Genomic DNA, 22,877 nt, shown 5'->3' on the forward strand with positions numbered 1-22,877 from the left:
GCCTACTTTTCAGACTTTGACCCTCAAATATCCAAACTACCCCTCAAAACCCTCTCTCTGACTCTCTCTCGAGTTTCAAATGGAAGACGAGATCCTAACCCCAGCTCATCCTCAATCTAATCATTGCATAATAACATCGATACGAAGCAAAAAGTTATACTCTATTAAGAAGGCAGCTCTATCAGAAAATTCACCATATTGATTCAAGAAGGCAGCTTCCCAGCTCAAAAAGTTTCAAATTTCGACACTTCGAAGTATGAATACTACACCCCTATTTTCCTTCAAGAACTCCTCGATCTTCTCCTTTGCTTCATTAGGATCAACACACTCACACTCAATCTCATGACAAGTTTCAAAATCATACCGAGTCTCATCCACCTCTAATTTCAATCCTCCGCGGGCGGCAGCCACCAATCGAGTCAACCATCCGCGGTCGCATTGACAACCACCAACGCGTCATTGCTTGTATCCCCCGCCTCTAGCCAGCGCTAAGCCCAAGCCCGCTAGACATAGCTTCAGCCACTCTTCAGCTGACCTGATGCGCACACATGCTCGATCAATGAGAAGATATGGATGAGGCTAGGGAGAAGATCGATGGCTACTCGATCTATGTGCCGCTATATTGCAGGCTTTGGCTACCCGGTCCATCGAAAAGCTAGTAAAATTCATATCTCCGGTATACTCGCTCCGTCTTTGGGGAACTCTCCGACAGCGTTGGTTGAAGCAGCTCCCCAAACCCACTCTCTGTACCCTCCAACTTAGTCATCAGTCGTATCTCGATGGAGAATCAAAGAAATTGGCAATTCAATTAAACACCATGGTTAGTGTTCGGTTATACTGGTTGACAAAAATTTAAAGAAATCAGACTCAAATCCAAATGCCCATATTAGGGAAAAAAGAGCTGCAGCAGGCTGTGTAGGATTTACCTAGAGTTGATCAAGAAGATGATCCATTAGAGGAGGAGGAAGACGACGACCATAACCATAGCCATAACCTCGATCATCTTCAATTCTTCTCCGAAAGTGCTTTTTGAGGGCTGGTTTATGAGGAGCAGTTTGGGGCTTTTTGATTAGCGGTGGGTATTTTAGAATTGAGAACGGCGGAGACTAGAGGTGGAGATGGCATTGGGATTTTGGATCGTCAGAGAGATGGAGATTGAAGATGAATATATATATTTTTTAAGCGGATTAAAGTACTGTCCATTAAAAAAAATATATATATATATATATATATTGTTGAAATGTCTATTTTGCCCTTCTTGTGGGCCCTTATGCCGGTGACAACTCAGCTTGTGACGTCATCTTTGGCGTCAAATTTGAAATTTGGATTTCGCTGATGAAAATTGAAAGTGCAATGACGATCATGATTTAAAAAAAAAAGGTTAGGGACCAAACTAATGTTTGCCCCAAAGTTGGAGGGGGCAAACTGAATTTAGTTCTAAAATTAGTTAGTTACTTACTTGTAATGTAGATTTTCAAAATGCATTCTTTTACTGAAAAATTTAAACACCTATTCCTTAACCTGAGACATTGTAAGTATCAAGAGAATACGTAAATTTACGACCTATATTTACTTTAAAAAAAAAAAAAATCTTATGATAGAAAGGGTGAGACTTAAAATTCTAGAAGAAGAATGTAAGTTTGAATATGAAATGTGCACGTTGGACTTAGGGTCAAAACTGTATTTCAAGGTGTGAAACTATTGTGATTTCGAAGATCATTTGGGGTAACATCATGTACGCTGGCACGGGAACACCGAACACCCCTTTTATTCTCTTTGCCAACAAGTCCTCGAGGAAACACATAATTAAACAAACCACCTGACCTCCCGAGCTAGGTCTCTTTGCTACAATACCCTACCGCCCTACACCCCTAAATAATAAGGGTTTATCCCTCCATGATTTGGACAAAATCTCCCTAATGTTCCCTTGATCCCTTCCGCATGCAGTGTCATTAAAAATTAATCCAAACTTACTAAAATTCTTTTATTTTTTAACGGGGTCAGAGTATCGCAAAAGTTTATTAAGTTTTAAATTATGTTTAACGGCTCATGTAAAACGCTTCATCTATACATTTTTTAAACAACTTCGTGAATCAAACGCGACTATGAGGTTCCCAACGAGGAGGACGCTCGCTTGTAGTGGTTAAAACCCACTAAAACTGTTATTAAACTCTTAATCGTAATTAAGAAAGCCCTTGTTTGAGACCCGAATCATTGGGACACAGCTTACGTGGCACTCTAGGGTGAAACCTCAGCTGCTGAAATGCCCCTTCCCCCTAAATTACTCTACTCACTCCGACGCCGTGGCTCTCCTCTCTCTCTCTCTCTCTCACACACACACACACTCTCTCTCTCTCCTCCCACCACCACCACATCCTCTTCGCTTTTTCCGTCCGAAATTACCAAACCGCACCAGATCGCGGCGGCGGAGGACGACGGGGAGCCATGAGCGCCGGCACTACTACAACCACTACAACGACGACGTTTCGCACCATCCTCGAGAAGCCGCTCAACCAGCTCACCGAGGATGACATTTCTCAGCTCACCCGCGAAGACTGCCGCAAGTACCTCAAAGAAAAAGGTCCACCGCTTTCTACTTTTCTAATTTCCGATTTTGCCCCTCGCGGTCTAAAACCGCCGTGCTTTCCGGCGCCGGAAATCACGCTCTCTGTTTTTTTTTCTTTTCTCTCTTTTAAAAGAACCGTAACACGTGTGCAGGAATGCGGAGGCCGTCGTGGAACAAATCGCAGGCGATCCAGCAGGTTATTTCACTCAAGGCGCTGCTGGAGCCCAACGACGACTCCGGCGCCGGAGTTCTCAGAAAGATCGTCGGTCCGCCGCATGGGACCGCGCCCGCGCCTCGGGTAGTTTCTTTTTATTTTTTTTTTGTTTTCCGACTAAAAGCGCGAACCAAAAAACTGTCTTTTCCTCGGTTGTTTGATTCGGAAATTTTACTGTGTAGGCGGCTTCGAATTCGACTGATTCAACTAAGGAGGCCAGTGCCGATGTCCAGGGTTGTAAGTCGGCCGAAGAACCGGTGGTGCTGCAGCAGAAGAAAGAACCGCAGAAACCGGTTCGGCAGGACCGACCGGCCGAACCGGCTGTAAAAGCCATTACTCCAAGGTTTTGCTTCTCTGCCGCGATCTGTTGATAGCTAATAGGCTGGCATTGCTTTAAATTGACGGTTGTAGTTTTGATAATAAATTAAACACAATGTGGTGTGGTAAATTACCCTAAATTAGCTTAGTTGAACCTTTTTTTTATTTGACAATCACAGTGTCCTCAAAGGCTTCCTAAGCCCAGAGAGTAATCCGTGCTCGGGGATCTTGTCAGAACGCTTTCTCCCCCTGGCCACCAAGAATATATTGGGATTTAACTCTAATAAGCGTCGGCGGGATTCAAACCCGGGTGCCTGGAGGCTCTTACCAACTCGACCACCTGTGGTGGTTGTAGCTTAGTTGAACCTAGTAGAGAGTTTATTGAGTAATTGATTGTAAAAGGGAAGATAAGGAATTCAGATGCGGATTCTTGTGGTAGTGAATTAGTAAAATTGAGCTTCACGTAAAACTAGTAGTTCTGGCTTCATCATAGTGATCTTGTTCTGATTTGAGAATCTTTTCACTGGGTCTGATATGATTTCTTTTGCTGAGTATAATGAATGTGAATTGTAAGTGGAGGAAATTTAGATGTGGATTCTTGTTTTAATGTCTAGCTGAAATAGGTCTTAAAGGAGCCCTACATCATAAAGGTGGCACCAAGTTTACTATTTTTAAAGCCCTGAGGGATTCTTTTTTATTTTATGCTTATCTTATCTCGAGGGGTCATGCCTTGTTGACGTGTATGCTACCGTGGTCTGTTAAGCCACATGTGAAAGATGCAATTGAAGGGACATGACACTTTGGTTGCATATTCTCTTTAACATGATATGAGACTAACTTAGGTTAATATATTCTGAGAGAGCAGGATATGATCAGAATATGATATTGTTCTGAGTATAAAACCTTGTGTACCTTTCTATTTTTTCATTCAAATGTTGCTGTTTTTCCATGGAAATATTGCATGAAACATATGAATTTATGTGTACTATCTGGGTGATGAGATTCAGGCCACTTTCGTGCATCATTCTTTCTTGTGATATGTTATTATTAAGTCTAAAGAGAAGCATCTAATATTGTGGCAGCAAAAATCAGTGCACAACCGATGCATCAGTTAGGCAAATGACAATTTTCTACTGCGGCAAGGTGAATGTGTATGATGAAGTGCCACCAGATAAGGTAAATGAAGCTTCCTTTCAGCCTGGATACTGGAGATAAGGTTTGCAATGCAGTAATCTATGGATTTGCAGGCACGAACAATCATGCACCTTGCAGCAAGGCCCAACCATTTGCCTCTGGACAATATTGGAACTGCTGCAGCTAGGTCCTTGCGATGCCAATTTCAGACTGCAGGTGACAAAGATGGCCCTTTCCCACCTAATGCCACAATCCCTCAGGCTATGCAAACAGGTATTTTCCATAAGGGTTTCCGAGCTTACCTTTAAGATATTTGGGTGAAATGAAGTTACCTGTACTTGACACTTAACCAAAACTGCATTCGGTGAAATGGAATAAAATCTGAGTACCTCTAGGGATTGCCTTGTTTCTTCTTCAGGTAGTATGGTTTCTTTACTTTTCTATTGAAAACAGTTTCTTGGTTGTTTAAAAATGATAGGAGTTGGCTTTAATTATTACAGGGAGTTGGTTTCATAACATAGGCTTGCTAAAATCTCTCATATTGTTGCATAAATCAAGTTCAATATGCAAACTGTGAAACAGACAAAGTTCTCTGTGTTTAACTTCCTTGAACTTCTTTTCCATAATAATAACATGGCCACAATTTTTTTTTATTTCAGTTGGAGTAAATATTTATGTTAGAAGTGATTGGTTTTGAGATACTGGACTCTGGATAATCGGTAATTAGGGTTTTCATTGAACTTTCCAGATAGGATTGCAGACTATACTCAGCTGTACTGGGATAAAGGGAACAACACTCGTGATCCTGGTAAGCTTTATAGTTCTTGTACCCTGGCAGAATGTGTGTAGTAATTTGCAGAACTTTATCTACTATTGGGGAGGAAAAAAATGTATCTTGCTTTGGAAATATGCTTGTTGTTTTATGGTCTTAAGGATAGATGAACATCACAATGTCATAACTCAAAAGGGCATACATCTCAATAGATAATAACCCATCATTAGTTTCACACAGTGGGTGGAAGGTCCAGGGTTGTGAATCATTTCTGTTCACATGAAATGAATCCTCTTAAAAAACTGGTCACAAGATTTTTCTTAATTTTTTATGTTTTCCTACTTTGGAGAGTTGTTACTCTTGGGAGTAATTGGAAATAAATCTTATTGGTAAAGCTGTAAAGCAAAATATAGCTATGAAAGCCTGGTTGGTGATGCTACCGTAAGTGTGGTATTGTATTGTTTCTATAGAGGTTTTTAAATTGAATTTAAAGTATTTATTCTAGCAGTAGTTGTTTCATTGTTTGCATCTGCAACTCCAAATGAATCATACCCTCATCACATGTAGTGCACCTAGTATTATTTTTCACTGTCAGGTAATTACTTTGTTTCCCTGTTGCTCAAGTTGCAGGCATTACCTTTTCATCTACTCTCTTGACCAACACCACACATTTCCCCTTGTGCTTTGGTGAAAAGATTCCATTGAAGTACATGCAAAACATATTGTATGACTTAAACTCAAACAAGTTGATCTTTAGATACTTATGATTAGCCTTTTGAAGTGGAGATAACATGACCCCCTTTTCATGCCATAGGATTTTGATCAAAAGCTCTAAAGAGTCTTAACCAAGTTTCAGTGTTTGATGGAATATGTATTTTACCATGTAATTCTTAAATGCAGAGGGTCAGGCAAGTAGAAAAGTCTCGTTGCAGAGATACCGTGAAAAGCGAAAAGACAGGTACATCTGGTAGAAGCTATTGATTACTACCAGTATATTATATTGCGATTAAATTCTTTTAAGCCTTTGATCTCAACCATTTATTTTCTCCTTTTTCATTGCTCGTGTTCCTACAAGGGAACGAGTAAAGATTAAGAAAAATATGGGATCAACTTCTAGCTTGGAGGTTTATTTGAATCATCAACTCAGGAGACATACCTCAAATGGTAATTCAAGTAGGAGTAGCACAAGCTCTCCACCCCAGCAACCTGGGATGCTACAAGCAGCTGACAATCAGCCCAAGATTCGCTGTCTTCCTGTTGACCTAAATGAAAATGGTAAGCTAAACAAGTATGTAATGACTTAGAATATTCATTATTTATTTATAATTTTAAAGTTTCTAGTTTCTCCAACCAAATAGAAAATGCAATTTTGTCTAGATTGGATGTCACAATCACAAACTAATCATCCAATGCAGATATCGTGGAATGCTGAACTCGACACTTCATTAGTCATAAAGAGTTGGAAGTTGAGTAAAGAATCTGTTGTCTTGAATTATCACCCGAAGCACCTGATAGGAAGGAAGAGAATAAACTAATTTAACTGCCTCCCAGAGACCCACCTTGTGTGATTTGAGCTACTCTTCGACCATGAAGTTTTCACTGACTTTCGCCTATCAGGAGGAGAGTTCTCTTTTTGAACTGGCATGACTGATCAGTTTTGTAATTTGTAGGATCATGTTTTCATCCTTAGCTCAATGTCGGATGTTTCTAGGGTCAAGATGCAGAGTTGCACTCAGCCATTTTCACTGTTTTAACTCTTATGTATAAAGTTTGTATGCGGTACCAATCTCTGTTCCAAGAGATCGAGCTTATTGTACGTGTTGAAGGAAAGTACCCCCTTCAACATTTTGTAGCCACGGAGCAGTGTGTCATGTAATCTATTGTGCTTTTGTTTATATTTGGCCAACGGACGCTGACAAAAACGTATTGCAACTAGTTCAGTTGATGTAGCTATCGGAGTATATTTTCTGGAGTACTCTAGAGCTGTTAAAATTGATGAATGGTTTACTCTTCACAACCACTTTAGGCAATCTCTGACGCAGTCGGATTGATAATTAGGTTTACCAGCAATAAACCTAAGCAAAGGATTCTAGAGTCCACCAGAGATAAAAAGAATAATCTCAATTTTATTGATAAAAGATGATAAGATCCGTTCTGCAGCCTTAAGGCGGCTTATTTATAAGAAAATAAACCCTAGGGTGACTAACAATGGAACTCTAAAGCCCATGGGTAAAAACGAAAACAACCCAAAAATAACTAGAAAAACCAAAATGCCGAAAAATAGAAAAATGCAGTTTTAAGGCCCTAAACGACCCCGAAAGCCCGAAAAAGGTCACAAGTGGTCACAAGTCGTGGCGAAGCACGAGTTTGATTTCTGGCACGATTCCCTTTCCGGAAAGGTAAGATGCGTCCCAATCGGACTCCGGAAGCCCATTTCACGTCTACTAGTCACTTTTCGTTTTCCACCTTTAGCACGATCCAATTGTTCTTCAAATTGGACCGCCATCTGTTCTGCATCAATCTCGGTCATTCGTAGTATGTAAGAACTTCGATATGACTCATGTAACCTCTAATTTCATTTTAAAAAGGCACATTCCAGAATAATGATACAAACAGCGGAATAAAATTGTGAACAAAATTTTCCAAAAGGATGGTGTCCACGAGCAACCAAAGTAAAACAAACCAGACAAGTGGCACAACGTGACAATAGCATCCAAAAAACTGAGTGCACAAAAAATCAAGTGTAAACGACACAAATCTTCTCTTATGTGGTCTCTGATATCCATCGAAAAGCCAATGCTGAAAAATTGAGTCAACCATGGCGATGGAGGTGAGTTCTTGATAATATTACTATTGCTTTATAACTTTGTGATATACTGAATAATGGGTTGATTTTACTTTGATTTATTTAATGGAAGCAGGCATGGTTCATGGATGAGAGCGATGCAGACCCGAGGCTTCCTCACCATCTGAACCCCAAAGAGTTTGTTCCTCTGGACTATTTGGCAGGTTATTTTCTTGACCTTTCTCTTTACATTAAGCAAAAGATTTAACTATCCAGTTAAATTAGTCTTGTTAATCTTGTAATAAGTAGTTACTAAACAAGGTTGGTGGTGGTGTTGCAGAGCTGGGTGTGCTCTACTGGCACTTGAACCCCAAGGACTATGAGAACGATGAACAACTGCGCCAGATAAGAGAAACCAGGCGATATAATTACATGGTATTTGTCAATACTTTTCAATTCTGAGTATTTGAGAAAGTTTTTTTTGCTCATATTTTATTGTGTTATCAAATAGGATTTGCTTGATATATGCCCGGAGAAATTGGAGAACTATGAGGACAAGCTGAAGAACTTCTACACTGAGCACATTCATGGTGATGAAGAGATACGTTACTGTTTAGAAGGATGCGGGTACTTTGATGTCCGAGACAAGGATGACCGTTGGATTAGAATCTGGATTAAGGCCGGTGATCTTATCATTTTACCTGCCGGAATTTACCACAGGTTCACCCTGGATACCAGCAACTATATCAAGGTAAGAGATTATAGTGCTGAAATTTGATCACCTAATAATGTGGCACGGTCGCAATACCCTAATAATTCGAAGCACGTTAATAATTCGAAGCACGTAGAATCTTAATTGAGAATTAAAATAACAAATGAAACATCAGTGCATCAAAAATTAAATATTTAGGTAATAGATAAACAATGTATATATCTAGTTAAAATGCGGCTACCTTCATGTAGAACCTCATTTTGAATGTAAATGTAGACATTGTAGGCTCAACATTGAAGTATGGATTAACTTTGAGCGAGAGAGCTTATACTATGTTAGACAACCACCAAAGCCTAAAAGCTTAATCAAACTATAAGACCATCGAGATTTCTGAATGTTTGGTTGATTTGATTGATTCATATATACATTGGTATCATGCAGTTGATGAGGTTGTTTGTGGGAGAGCCTGTGTGGACTGCTTACAATCGACCGCAGGAAGAACATCCGGCTAGGAAGGAGTACATTGAGAGCTTCACTAAGAAAGTTGGAGTGGCATTGGAAGCTCATTAAAGGGCTTCTTCCACTGTTCTTACAAGTCTTTGTGTTATGGGAAAGATCGTCTAGATTGAAGCTTTATATATGCAGTTTGAAAGTTCCCTTGGACCTTTCAACAAAATGTATGTAATAATGAAAATCTCATTACTCTTCTCAATATGTAAGTTGGACTTTGGGTTTTTGTCTCTTACATGGTTTTGCTCTCTACTTTTTCCTTTACTTCATTTTTTCTACAAAGATAAGATTGCCAAGGTCGGAATTTGACCCGATTTGTGCAAATTGTTCATATCTAAACAGCTCACCGAATTTGTGAGACAGAGAGCTTGACCTGTCACAATGGGATTCACATTCCAAAAGATTTTTGATACCATCAAATGCCATTTTGGCATATGAACGAAGATTTTCTTGTGAAGAATGTTTGTTTGACTTTGGCTATTAAGCTATTCAGTAATCAATGGTCTAAACCAGCAGTATCGACTTCCATATAAACAAATGTTAACTAGTATTATCAGGGATTTGACAACCTCAGACAGCATGAAAGGGGAGGGAAGAACTATCTTACAATCAGCAACAAATTATATTCCATTCACACCATTTAAAGTTCCTACCCCAACCTAGAAAATTTGGAAAATAATTATATTAAAAGGATTAAATTGACACTATCCGAATTTAACATTGAAGAACCAACTTTGCGTAGAAGTACCGATATGCCATACTTAGATAATGAGCTCTAAATTATATCGAACAATATCTTACATCTTAAATCAACACGAATCACAAAAACATTAACTCAATATAGAGAGTGGTGATTTCTGACCAGTTACTTAAACAGGAGATGGTATGAAGTTATTACGAAATGCGCACCTATTTTTATATAACCAGTTCTAAATCATATCAAACGATATCGGACTTAAACTCAAACTCGATACACATTATTTAACTCGGTAGAGAGTGATGACTTCTGACCGGTTATTTAAATTAGATATGTTGTAAACTTGCCATGAACATATACGACTTAATTTACGTGAAAATTACTTGGGACTGGTTTTCAGCTTCCTATGGGCTATGACGCAAAACGGCGACTTGTACCATTCAATTAACCTGGCTCCAAAAGGGTGATTACGGAAACGTAGGACGGGCATTTTCGTCTTTTAACATCTCCCAACTCCATTTTAAAGAGGCCCTGGAACGCGCGTAGTCTCAGAGCCTTGTTTTGTTTTCCAGGGATCGACTTCAGGCAAGCACAAAACAAAAGCAGTTATGGTTGCCCCCCAAAAGGTAAAACCTTCCCAAATTCGATTTTGGGTTTCTTCGGGAAATCGAAAGTTTTAATCTTTTTGCCGGGAAAGTTTTCTTATTGCAAAACAGCTAGAGTAGAAATTTTATGTCTTTGATTGATTTATTTCCCCTTCTTTGATTGTTTTGAACACTATTATGTATACATTGTTATCTAATTTAACAAGTTAGTATTTGAGGGTTTTAACTTGATTATATATGTTTATGGTTAGAATTTTCAAGCTGAATGCATGAATAATAGCTAAGTAGTACTGATGAGAAAGGTTCATGATTTGATTGGAAAAGGATTGAGCATAGTCTATAACATTAGATTGGGGTGTTTTTAGTTTAGAGTTGGAATCTGTTTCAGCATCTTGATGTTGACAGTTGGGATTTTCGATGTTGGATTTGATTGTTATTATGATTGCTGAAGCAGTAGTTTATATTTGAAAGAAGCAAAAGCGTTTTCGTGATGTATTTTGTGTTATCTTGACATATACAGGACCCGAGAGAGGAAGTCATTCAAGCATGGTACATGGATGATAGTGATGAGGACCAGAGACTACCCCATCACCGCGAGCCCAAGGAATTTGTATCCCTGGACCAACTTTCTGGTGAGCATTTTTAGGGAACAAATTCATTTGAAGAGATTATGATTGTGTTTTAGTATATCCAAAACCCATGTATTAGAGAAACTGAGGGTGTGGCACCTCCTGACGATAAGTTAAACTAACATGGGTTTGTGTTTTGTACCATCTATAAAGTAGACTGCTAGATGTATCTATAACCAGATGATACTAGTTAATCTATTTAAATTTTGGAGAGCTAATTATGTTAATTACGTTGACCTTCCAGAGCTTGGGGTTCTCAGCTGGCGTTTAGATGCTGATAACTATGAAACCGATGAGGAGTTGAAGAAGATTCGTGATGACCGTGGTTACTCCTACATGGTTTGTCACGCTAACTGGAGGCGTTTATTTTTTTATTTTTTTTTTTGAGTTGATTGTGTAATCAACCTAAACTTGAAATGTAACTGGTCTTTTTCTCGCTTCCTCATTATTACGAATCAAGAACTAATTTGCAAATCGGCGCTATAACTCTCTCTTCACAGTGATTTGTATGATTAAGTTGATATTGTTTTCCCCTTTGCTAGGACTTCTGTGAGGTTTGCCCTGAAAAGCTTCCAAATTATGAGGAGAAGATAAAGAACTTCTTTGAGGAACATCTTCACACTGATGAGGAGATCCGCTATGCTGTGGCAGGAAGTGGTGGGATTAATTATGCTTTATCCTGTTTTGCTGTCCCATATTTATCTGCCTGTTCAGACAGGTGACTTTTTACTTTCTTGTGAAGGTTATTTTGATGTTAGGGACTGTAACGAACGCTGGATTCGTGTATGGCTGAAAAAGGGTGGATTGATTGTTTTGCCTGCTGGAATTTATCACCGCTTTACTTTGGACACAGACAACTACATAAAGGTATCGTTTCAATGCTTGCAAATATTTTTGTTCAACTTTCTTTTTCCTGTTCTGTCATCTCCAAGGAAGTCAAGTTTTGAGATGCCCTATACTCACAACAAGACAACTTAAGCATGATGCAGCACTGACTATTTAATAAGAATATATTTGTGGGATGATCTTAAATGTGTAAACCAGGATGGGGATTTGCCTATCCTCTTCTTCATTTTCTTTCTTTTTTGAATAAACACAGTTTTTTATCCTGCTATGCCTCCCTATTGAACAATTCTGTGTGCTTCATGTTCATAATTTCCCAGTAGTAGACTGCAACATAGGACAGCTGAGAGGTAGTGACACTGTTAAGTGACCGGCAATTGCACTTGCTAGACAAATTATGGATTTGTTTACACAAGTGCACTACTTATAGTGTAGGCATGTGATTTCCTTTGCTGGACATGTTTAACATCTCTGTCTGCAATATAGTGTCAATTGAGAAGTCAGTCTATGTTCCTTACAGTAGTCAATATCTTAAATTCATGGGTAGACCTTCTGAAAAATATGTTCAACATATGGCAGGCAATGCGGCTTTTCAGTGGTGATCCAATTTGGACTCCATTCAATCGCCCTCATGACGATCTTCCAGCAAGGTATGGTTCTGTAGTCCTTACTTGTGTGCAACCAGTCAATAGATTTGATACCCTTTGAGTCTCTTACAATGGGACCTTACTTGCAGGAAGGAGTACCTCAAAGCTTTTGTGGATAAAGAAGCTGGTGAACATGCAGTTGCAGCCTGAAATCTGGCTTTTGCTCTATAAATAATGTACAGTGTTTTGGGTTTGATAAATATGTATCATGACAGATGTGCCTGGTGGCTCCATAGTGTTGCCTAAAATGCTTGTATTGTAGAAGCAATAAATTCCGATTATTATGTGTTGATCAACTGGACTATTATATATCTATACCTAACTTTAAAAATGAGTAATTGCATAGTTTTTCCTTGTGAAAGAGAAGGTAGTTGAGCCTCAATGTCTCTCATAGTCGCTTCATTATGTGTCGTACGATAGAAGATAAGTTTCTTTGTTGGAATTTATGGTCCGGAATCATGTTTCAACGACTTAATTCCTTACAATACCAAATGATATTGCACGGTGCAACCCACTGTGGAAGTATGGATTAACCATGAGCGAGAGAGCTCATACCATGTTAGACGACCATCAAAGCCTAAAAGCTTAATCAAATAATATGGATATCGAGATTTCTGAATGTTTGATTGATTCATTCGTTGGTATCATGCAGTTGATGAGGTTGTTTGTGGGAGAGCCTGTATGGACTGCTTACAATCGACCACAGGAAGAACATCCAGCTAGGAAGGAGTACATTGAGAGAAGGGCTTCTTCTACTGTTCTTACAAAGTCTTAGTATTATGGTAAAGATCGTCTGGATTGAAGCTTTTTATATGCAGTTTGAAAGTTCCCTTGGACCTTTCAACAAAATATATGTGATAATGAAAATCTCATTACTTTTTTCAATATGAAGTTGGACTCTGCTTTGGTGTTTATGTCTTACATGGTTTTGCTCTCTACTTTTTCGTTTTCTTCGTTTTTTCTACAAGGATAAGATTGTCAAAGCAAATTGTTCATATCTGAACAGCAGACCAAATTTGTGAAACAGAGAGCTTGCCCTGTCACAATGGGATTCACATTCCAAAAGAATTTTGATACGTACCATCAAATGCCATTTGGCATATATGAACGAAGATAGAATGATTGTTTGACTTTGGCTATTAAGCTATTCAGTCAATGGTCTAAACCAGCAGTATCGACTTTCATTAAACAAATGTTAACCAGAATTATCAGGGATTTGACAACCTCAGACAGCATGAAAGGACGGAAGCACTAAGAATAGCCATACATTCAGCACAAATTAGCTACCAAAAAACAAAAAAATTACATTCCATTCATACTATTTAGTTTCTACACCAATCCAACCTCAATTTTCTGAAAATAATTATATTGAAATGACTAAAATGACACTATCCGAATTTAACATTAAAGAACCAACTTTGTATAGAAGTACCGATATGCCTACTTAGATAATGAGCGCTTAATCATATCGAACAATATTGAACCTCGTAACTCGACACAAATTGTTTTACTCAACAGAGAGTGGTGATTTCCAACTAATTACTTAAACAAGAGATGGTGTAGAGTTATCATGAGATATATACTTACTTATATAATCAGTTCTAAATCATATCCAACGATCTCTAACCTCTTTTCAAACTTGACACACATTGTTTAACTCGATAAAAAATGATGATTTCCGACCGGTTATTCTAGTTAGATATGTTGTCAATTTGCTATGAACATATACGACTTAATTTACGAGAAATATACTTTGGGACTCGTTAGCTTCCTATGACGCAAAACCACGACTTGTACTCGGCAGATTCAATTAACCTGGACACAGCACAAAAAGGGTGATTGCGGAAACGTAGGACGGGCATTTTCGTCTTTTGACATCTCCGAACTTCACTTTTTAAGAGGGCCTGGAATTCTGGAACACGCGTAGTCTCAAAGCCTTGTTTAGCTTTCCAGGGATCGACTTCAGGCAAACACAAAACAAAAGCAGCCATGGTTGCCCCCCAAAAGGTAAAGCCTCCCCAAATTCGATTTTGGGTTTCTCCGGGAAATCGAAAGTTTTGATCTTTTTGCCGGGAAAGTTTTCTAATTGCAAAACAGAGCAGAAATTTTATGTCTTTGATTGATTTGTTCCCCCTTCTTCGATTGTTTTGAATACTATTATGTTCAGATTGTTATCCAATTTAACAAGTAAGGATTTGTGGGTTTTAGTTTAATTATATATGTTTATGGTTAGAATTTTGAAGCTGAATGCATGATTAATAGCTAAGTAGTGATGAGAAAGCTTCATGATTTGATTGGAAAAGGATTGAACATAGTTATAGAGTTGGAATCTGTTTCAGCATCTTGGTGTTGACAGTTGGGATTTTGGATTTTGGATTGATTGTTATTATGATTGCTGAAGCAGTAGTTTATATTTGAAAGAAGCAAAAGCGTTTTCGTGATATGTTTTGTGTTATCTTGACATATACAGGACCCGAGAGAGGAAGTCATTCAAGCATGGTACATGGATGATAGTGATGAGGACCAGAGACTCCCCCATCACCGCGAGCCCAAGGAATTTGTATCCCTGGACCAACTTGCTGGTGAGCATTTTTAGGGAACAAATTCATTTGAAGAGATTATGATTGTGTTTTAGTATATCCAAAACCAATGTACTAGAGAAACTGAGGTGGCGATTAGTTAAACTAACGTAGGTTTATGTTTTATACCATCTATAAAGTAGACTACTAGATGTATCTTTAACCAGATGATACTGGTTAATCTATTTAAATTTTGGAGAGCTAATTATGTTAATTACGTTGACCTTCCAGAGCTTGGGGTTCTCAGCTGGCGTTTAGATGCTGATAACTATGAAACAGATGAGGAGTTGAAGAAGATTCGTGAAGAACGTGGTTACTCCTACATGGTTTGTCACATTAACTTGAGGCTTTTATTTTTAGTTTTATTTTTTATTTTTTTTTTTTTTTATTTTTTTTTCTTCTTCTGTTGATTGTTTAATCAACCTAAACCTAAACTTGAAATGTAACTGATCTTTTTCTCGTTTCCTTATTATTACGAATCAAGTACTAATTTGCAAATTGGTTATAACTCTCTCTTCACAGTTATTCGTATGATTAACTTGATATTGTTCTCCCCTTTGCTAGGACTTCTGTGAGGTTTGCCCTGAAAAGCTTCCAAATTATGAGGAGAAGATAAAGAACTTCTTTGAGGAACATCTTCACACTGATGAGGAGATCCGCTATGCTGTGGCAGGAAGTGGTATATTAATTATGCTTTATCCTGTTTTGTTGTCCCATATTTATCTGCCTGTTCAGACATGTGACTTTTTACTTTCTTGTGAAGGTTATTTTGATGTTAGGGACTGTAACGAACGCTGGATTCGTGTATGGGTGAAAAAGGGTGGAATGATTGTTTTGCCTGCTGGAATTTATCACCGCTTTACTTTGGACACAGACAACTACATAAAGGTATCGTTTCAATGCTTGCCAATCTTTTTGTTCACTTTTCTTTTTCTTGTTCCATCATCTCCAAGGAAGTGAAGTTTTGAGATGCCCTATAATCACTAGAAGACCACTTAAGCGTGATGGAGCACTGACTATTTAATAAGCATTTATTTGTGGGATGATCTTAAATGTGTAGACCAGGATGGGGATTTGCCTATCCTTTTCTTCATTTTCTTTCTTTTTTGAATAAACACATAGTTTTTTTATCCTGTTATGCCTCCCTATTGAACATTTCTGTGTACTTCATGTTCATAATTTCCCAATAGTAGGCTTGCAACATAGGACACCTGAGAGACACTGTTAAGTGACTGCACTTGCACATGCTAGACAAATTATGGATTTGTTTACACAAGTGCACCATTTAGAGTGTAGGCATGTGTTGATTTTCTTTGCCTTGGACATGTTTAACATCTGTCTGCAATATAGTTCCAATTGAGAAGTCAGTCTATGTTCCTTACAGTAGTCAATATCTTAAATTCATGGGTAGACCTTCTGAAAAATATGTTCAATATATGACAGGCAATGCGGCTTTTCATTGGTGATCCAATTTGGACTCCATTCAATCGCCCTCATGATGATCTTCCAGCAAGGTATGGTTCTGTTGTCCTTATTTATGTGCAAACAGTCAATAGATTTGATACCCTTTAAGTCTCTTACAATGGGAACTTACCTGCAGGAAGGAGTACCTCAATACTTTTGTGCATAAAGAAGCTAGTGAACATGCAGTTTCAGCCTGAAATCTGGCTTTTGCTCTATAAATAATGTACCATGTTTTGGGTTTGATAAATATATCTGTATCATGTCAGATGTGCCTGGTGGCTCCATGGTGTTGCCTAAAATGCTTGTATTGTAGAAGCAATAAAATCTGATTATTATTATGTGTTGATCAACTGGATTATTATATATCTATACCTACTTCAAAAATGAGTAATTGCATAGTTTCTCCTTGTGTGCTTTGATTTAGGAGTGACATATAAAAAGGAAAAAGAAGGTCGTTGAGCCTCAATGTCTTTCATAGTCGCTTGATTATGTGTTGTAAGATAGACGATGAGTTGCTTTGTCAAAGGAATTTATGTTCCGGAATCATGTTTCAGTACCAAATGGAATTGCATGGTTGGTTATGAAAGGATGCAAGTGATTTAGACTGGTGTAGGATTAGCTTTTGTCTTCACTAGAGCCAACTTGAGTTGTGTAGTCTGCAAATTAAGAATGCTAGGACTCGTGAATGTAAATGCTACCTTGTTGAAGAGGACTCCAATCAAATTTTGCTTTGCTTGATCACAAATAGAATCACTATTGCTGCTCAGAATAACAAAAACAAAAGACCTGGCTGGGGCTAGCCCGCAGGTTATAACAGCAGACATTCTACAATTACAAGCTGCTAATACCGGAATTGCAGAAAGATAGAGAAGCCAAAGTAACTGCTGCAAATGTAGGCTGCTAGCTTGTTCTATGCACTGTTTTATAACTGCTGCAAATGCAGGCTGCAAATATGAACTAGAATGGGCATGAAGGGAGAGGAAGGAATGGCTGGAAATCATCGAAATGGGAGGTCTAGGAAAGAATGCTACCTTACTCTGATTCAATTAGTTAATATCAAAGTATTAAGTAGATATCCTTTCCATGACCTCCCGCCCAAAATTTCCAGCAAATCTCTCTCTCCCTTCGTTCTAGTTGTGCTTCATTTCCCAACCATTTTGGATTTCTTTCTTTCTGAATGGAACTGGCCAGTATAGCATTGTATATATAGGACTAAACAGAAGGTTTATGAGAGTGGGGACAGTCAAAGAACGTACTGGATTTAGTTGGAATTCTCAGTCTTCTGTGTAGGAACTGATTTTTACTGTTCAAACACGCATACCAGTCTCTGTGTCTCTTAAATATTGGAATCCAAAGTTTGGGGTATCTTTTTTCTTTCACGTAGAGCTTTTTAATTAAACACTCATATAGAAGAAAAAAGTGGTAATCCTTAACACCATACCAAGAAATCCTAGTTCAAATAAATGCCTGTGAAGTAGTTCTGTCTTGGCACTCATCTATCATTGTTCTTTGAAAATTTAGTAAAAGTATTCCAATTCATGAGTACACTTGCTTACTGTGTGCCATGCAAGATCAAGACGTTCTAAACCATTTGCCGCTTCTGTTTGCAGTATTTCTTAAATACTTCAAGCAAGTAGTGGAAATTAATACGCTATGATGATACCATGAAAATCTAAATGCGATAAATGGAAACACAATGTGAGCAAAGAAATGCAAGAGAAAATTGAGAATTTGAACTGAAAATTTCTGAACCGACAACAGCTTTCTCATTCATTTTCAATATACCAATCCGACGCAAATACATTAGCTTTTATTGTGAAGAACATAATCTACATGATAGCTAGAGCTCCTCTGCATGAAAGGCACGAAAAGACTTCAGCTTGTAGCTAAATGATGGATAGGGGCTGACTATATATACTGCTCAAGTTCTATTAACTGTAACAAATGGGTACACCAGCTACTGGAATCACGGTTTCTTTGATCTTTTAACTGCTCCTCCACTCCTCTCTTGTTGTGACCATAGTTCTTTCAGATTAATTTCCTTAATTGTATGCATGATCTGCAAAGCGTTGAATGGTACAAAACTTCCAAAACGCAAGGCAACCGATTCAGGTTAATCAACATGGATTGACAGCTCTTAAGATACATAGGTACAGTCTGCTCTCTGTATATACTTGATTAACTTAACCAGTATGACGCAGTCGGATTGATAACTAGATTTACCAGCAATAAACCTAACAAAAGGGTTTTGGAGTCCACCAGAGATAAAAGAGAAAATTCTCTATTTTATTGATTAAAAGTTGAAAGACAAGCGGCTGCTTAAATAAGAGAAAAGTAAACCCTAGGGCGACTAACAATGAAACCCTAAAGCCCATGGGTAAAAACAAAAACAACCCAAAAATAACTAGGAAAACCAAAACTCCGAAAAATAGAAAAATGCAGTTTTGAGGCCCTAAACGATCCCGAAAGCCCTAAATGAGTCTTGTTTTTGGCACGATTCCCTTTCCGGAAAGGTAAGGCACGTCCCAATCGGACACCGAGCTGTTTCGTGTCTACTAGTCACTTTTCGTTTTTCTCCTTTAGCACGATCTAACTGTTCTTCGAATTGAGCTGCCATCCGTTCTGCATCACAGTAGCATCTCAAAGTTAAATGATGTTTTCTAATTTTAAAAAGAAAAGACTTCTGAATAATGATAGATGAGTAGAACGGCAAATCCAGTTGGAAACTTGGAATAACTGCTAGCAGTTTATCTCATTATCATCATGTGTACTCCAGTACTTGTGAAATACAACAAGAAAACAAATTTCAACCAAGTTACTACGTAAACATCCTCTACATTACAAAGATGATAAATTAAGTCCTACTCGTTTATAATGCATAGCTCAACTAATATACTAATTTGTTTACTGTCTGTGCCATTTATAGAAGATTGAAAAATTCTTTCTCAGATACTTTAAGAACATTGGTGGAAATTGATCCATTCATTCCTTCCACATGACCAATTAAGCAGATCAAATCCCTCAAAGATTAGAGCTATGATACCATGACAAAATGAAAATCTAGCAGATAGAATTGAAACAAAGTGCAAAGAAAGAAATGCAAGAAAAACAAAAGAAAATTTTTAGGCTGAAAGAATTGTGGTTATACTTATACATCTATCCAAAGCATAATTGTTTCGTGAACAAAAATACTTGAAGTAATTGAGAATGAATTAATGTATCTTCAAATAATGATTACCTTCGTTGGCCATGGTAGACAGAAAAATTGAAGGATGGACATGTGACTGCTGCAGCCTCTCAAAAGTTTCTTCCTCAGTATCCCTTGATTCGTGAATGATTTTTTGGTCTTCAAAAAAGGGTGAATCAGATCTGCCTCCTCGACCTCTCTCAGGTCACGAATTAGGACCGCCCACCGCTGGTTTTCCATCAATTTCTTTCCCATTCCTCCCATGCCAGTGATTTCCCAAGTTCCTCTCTTTCCCTTCATTCCTTTTTTTACTTGCCTAATGCCTACTGAAAATGGTGATGCTTTGACTTCAAAGGAGGAAGAGGGAGTCGGAGAGAGGAGGTGGGAAGTAGTGGGGTTTGGGGATCTTTGGGAAAGGAAATCTCTCATTTCCCAAAATTTCCAGCAAATCTCTCTCGCCCTTTGTTCTAGTTACTTCATTTCCCAACCATTTTGGATTTCTTTCTTTCTTTCTTTCTTTCTGAGTGGAACTTGGGAGGTATAGCATTGTATATATACAGAGGGTTAATGAGAGTGGGGGCAGTCAAAGCCATGTGCAGGATTTAGTTGGACTTCTCAGTCTTCTCTGTAGGAACTGATTTTTACTGTTCAAAGCTTCAGAGTCTCAGTCTCAGACATGAAAATGACTTTCTTTTGTCTCTTAAATATTGGAATCCAAAGTTTGGGGTATCTTTCTTCTTTCACCCTAGAGCAGTAGAGCTACTCAATTAAACACGTACTCATATAGATGAAAAGTAGCGGTTATCCTAAACACCATAACAAGGTATCCTGGTTCAAATAAATGTCTATATTTTCTTCATGGTTCTGTCATAGCACTCTTTTATCATTGTTCATTGAAAATATGGTAAACGTATTCCAATTCATGAGCACACTTTCTTACTGTGTGCCATATTAGATCGAGACATTCAACTAACCATTTGCTGCTTCTGTTTGCAGTATATCTTAAATACTTTAACCAAGTGGTTGAAATTAGTAGACTAGTGCTACGATGATACCATGAAAAACTAAAGAATGGCAGATGAGCGTAAACACAGTATGAGTTTACAGATTTCTCGGCCGATAACAGATTTCTCATTCAATTTCAATATACCAGTCCGGTACAAATACATGTAAATACATTAGTCTTTATTGAGAACAACATAATCCACATGATAGCTTCAGCTCCCTGCATGAAAGGCAGGATAAGACTTCAGCTTGTAGCTAAAGGATGGATAGGGGCAGACTATTATAGAATGCTTAAGTTTCATCAGCTAACTGGCATCACTTGGTTTATTTAGTGTCATTTATTGCTCCTCCTCTCCTCTCTTGTTGTACTGCAAGCTCTTTCAGATTAGCTTCCCATAATTGTATGCATGATCTGCAAAGCGTTGAATGGTACAGAACTTCCAAAACGCAGGACAACCAATTCAGCCTATTCACCATGGATCTACATCTCTCAAGATACACAAGAACAGTCTGCTTTCTATATTTACTTGAACTTGACTACTAGCATCTCAGAGTTAAATGAAGTTATCTAATTTTTAAAAGAACATACTTCCGAAGCACAAGTTAAGTAGAAGGGCAAACCAAGTTGGAACAATGCCGGTGTTTTATCTCATTATCATGATGTTTACTCAACCACTTGTAAAATAGAACAAGAAAACAGATTTCCATCTTACTAAGTTACTAACTAAAAATCCTCTACATTACAAAAACGATAAGTTGGGTACTAGTTTATAATGCATAGCTCAACTAATATAGTTTAGTTTATTGTTTACAATCTGTGCCATTAATAGAACATTAAGAAATTCTTTCTCACATACTTTATTAACATTGGTGGAAGTTGATCCATCTATGCCTACCACAAGACCAATTAAGCAGATCAGATCCCACAAAGATTAGAGCCATGATACCAGGACATATTGAAAAACTTGCAGATAGAACTGAAACAAAGTGCAAGGAAGTAAATGCAAGACAAATAATGGGAGTTCAGAGAAAATTTCTAGGCTGAAAACACTTTTCTCATCGACTGTGGTTCCACAAATACATCTATCTTAAAGAAACATCTATCATAATTGAATGGTACAGGAACTTCCAAAATGCAGGACAACCAATTCAGCCTATTCACCATGGATCTACATCTCTCAAGACACAGAAGAATAGTCTGCTCTCTGTATTTACTTGAACTTGACTACTAGCATCTCAAAGTTAAATGAAGTTTTCTAATTTTTTAAAAGAACAGACTTTCGAAGCACAAGTTAAGTAGAAAGGCAAATCAACTTGGAACAATGCCAGTGTTTTATCTCATTATCATTATGTTTACTCAACCACTTGTGAAATAGAACAAGAAAACAGATTTCCATCTTACTAAGTTACTAACTAAACATCCTCAACATTACAAAAATGATAAGTTGGGCACTACTTGTTTATAATGCATAGCTCAACTAATATAGTATAGACTTTTGTTTACAATCTGTGCCATTAATAGAAGATTAAGAAATTCTTTCTCACATACTTAATTAACATTGGTGGAAGTTGATCCATCTATGCCTACCACAACACCAGTTAAGCAGATCAGATCCCACAAAGATTAGAGCTATGATACCAGGACAAATTGAAAATCTAGCAGACAGAACTGAAACAAAGTGCAAGGAAGTAAATGCAAGACAAATAATGGGAGTTCAGAGAAAATTTCTAGGCTGAAAACAAATACATCTATCTTAAAGAAACATCTATCATATAGTTAAAGCTAGCTCCCTCTACATAGAAGGTTAAAGCTTAAGAGCTTGTAGTTAAAGGAAGGATAGGAATCAGGTACCGGACTACTACATATTGCTTGAGATCTGTCGATCTTAACAATATGCAAAGCAGAAAAATCAGTCTACTTTACATGGATCTACAAGTATATATACAAAATGAGCAAAAGGGATAATCAGATTATAATGCTAACTTGACTACTTGAGTAGCTAGCAGCTCAAAAGTATTTATCTTTCAACTTTAAAAGAACACACTTCTACAGGCACAAGATGAGCAAAAGAGCAGAACAAGTGGACTATGCCCAGATATGAGATAGAAATTAGTAGCTTAGATACCAACTTTGCACATATCTGAGAGAGTCAGCAAGCAGAGGAAAGCAGTGTAGGAAAAAGGAAAGGAATGGGAGAAATCGCTGGAAA

General features: G+C 37.9%; 4 protein-coding genes across 7 annotated transcripts; all 4 read left to right on the forward strand.

Annotated features, from left to right (window-relative positions):
- The first annotated feature begins 2,275 nt into the window (after window positions 1–2,275).
- LOC112201149 (protein TIFY 4B) lies at window positions 2,276–6,911 on the forward strand. 3 transcript variants are annotated; one of them, XM_024342161.2, is made up of 9 exons: window positions 2,276–2,581; window positions 2,719–2,864; window positions 2,963–3,123; window positions 4,181–4,274; window positions 4,346–4,505; window positions 4,981–5,040; window positions 5,905–5,962; window positions 6,080–6,279; window positions 6,420–6,911. In XM_024342161.2, the coding sequence occupies exons 1-9, from the start codon at window positions 2,446–2,448 to the stop codon at window positions 6,434–6,436; spliced, it is 1,032 nt and encodes a 343-aa protein (XP_024197929.1). In that variant the 5' UTR covers window positions 2,276–2,445; the 3' UTR covers window positions 6,437–6,911. The 3 variants fall into 3 exon arrangements, with proteins under 3 accessions (XP_024197929.1, XP_024197930.1, XP_024197931.1); XM_024342162.2 differs by lacking the exon at window positions 4,981–5,040; XM_024342163.2 differs by lacking the exon at window positions 4,981–5,040 and having other exon boundaries at window positions 6,152–6,279.
- A 778-nt stretch (window positions 6,912–7,689) lies between these two features.
- On the forward strand, window positions 7,690–13,222 carry LOC112200578 (1,2-dihydroxy-3-keto-5-methylthiopentene dioxygenase 1). Of its 2 annotated transcripts, none has more exons than XM_040519045.1 (5): window positions 7,690–7,834; window positions 7,926–8,013; window positions 8,130–8,224; window positions 8,301–8,540; window positions 13,085–13,222. In XM_040519045.1, the coding sequence occupies exons 1-5, from the start codon at window positions 7,823–7,825 to the stop codon at window positions 13,205–13,207; spliced, it is 558 nt and encodes a 185-aa protein (XP_040374979.1). In that variant the 5' UTR covers window positions 7,690–7,822; the 3' UTR covers window positions 13,208–13,222. The 2 variants fall into 2 exon arrangements, with proteins under 2 accessions (XP_040374979.1, XP_024197384.1); XM_024341616.2 differs by lacking the exon at window positions 13,085–13,222 and adding an exon at window positions 8,943–9,246 and having other exon boundaries at window positions 7,696–7,834.
- On the forward strand, window positions 10,198–12,600 carry LOC112200577 (1,2-dihydroxy-3-keto-5-methylthiopentene dioxygenase 2). The gene is made up of 7 exons (XM_024341614.2): window positions 10,198–10,334; window positions 10,834–10,945; window positions 11,187–11,281; window positions 11,485–11,599; window positions 11,685–11,809; window positions 12,365–12,435; window positions 12,522–12,600. The coding sequence occupies exons 1-7, from the start codon at window positions 10,317–10,319 to the stop codon at window positions 12,580–12,582; spliced, it is 597 nt and encodes a 198-aa protein (XP_024197382.1). The 5' UTR covers window positions 10,198–10,316; the 3' UTR covers window positions 12,583–12,600.
- A 1,059-nt stretch (window positions 13,223–14,281) lies between the features above and the next one.
- Window positions 14,282–16,859, forward strand: LOC112200576 (1,2-dihydroxy-3-keto-5-methylthiopentene dioxygenase 2). The gene is made up of 7 exons (XM_024341613.2): window positions 14,282–14,439; window positions 14,903–15,014; window positions 15,243–15,337; window positions 15,576–15,690; window positions 15,775–15,899; window positions 16,455–16,525; window positions 16,612–16,859. Exons 1-7 carry the CDS (start codon window positions 14,422–14,424, stop codon window positions 16,670–16,672), a joined length of 597 nt encoding a protein of 198 aa, XP_024197381.1. The 5' UTR covers window positions 14,282–14,421; the 3' UTR covers window positions 16,673–16,859.
- Window positions 16,860–22,877: the final 6,018 nt, after the last annotated feature.

This window comes from Rosa chinensis, chromosome 4 (assembly GCF_002994745.2).
Source record: "Rosa chinensis cultivar Old Blush chromosome 4, RchiOBHm-V2, whole genome shotgun sequence".
Taxonomy (NCBI): domain Eukaryota; kingdom Viridiplantae; phylum Streptophyta; class Magnoliopsida; order Rosales; family Rosaceae; genus Rosa; species Rosa chinensis.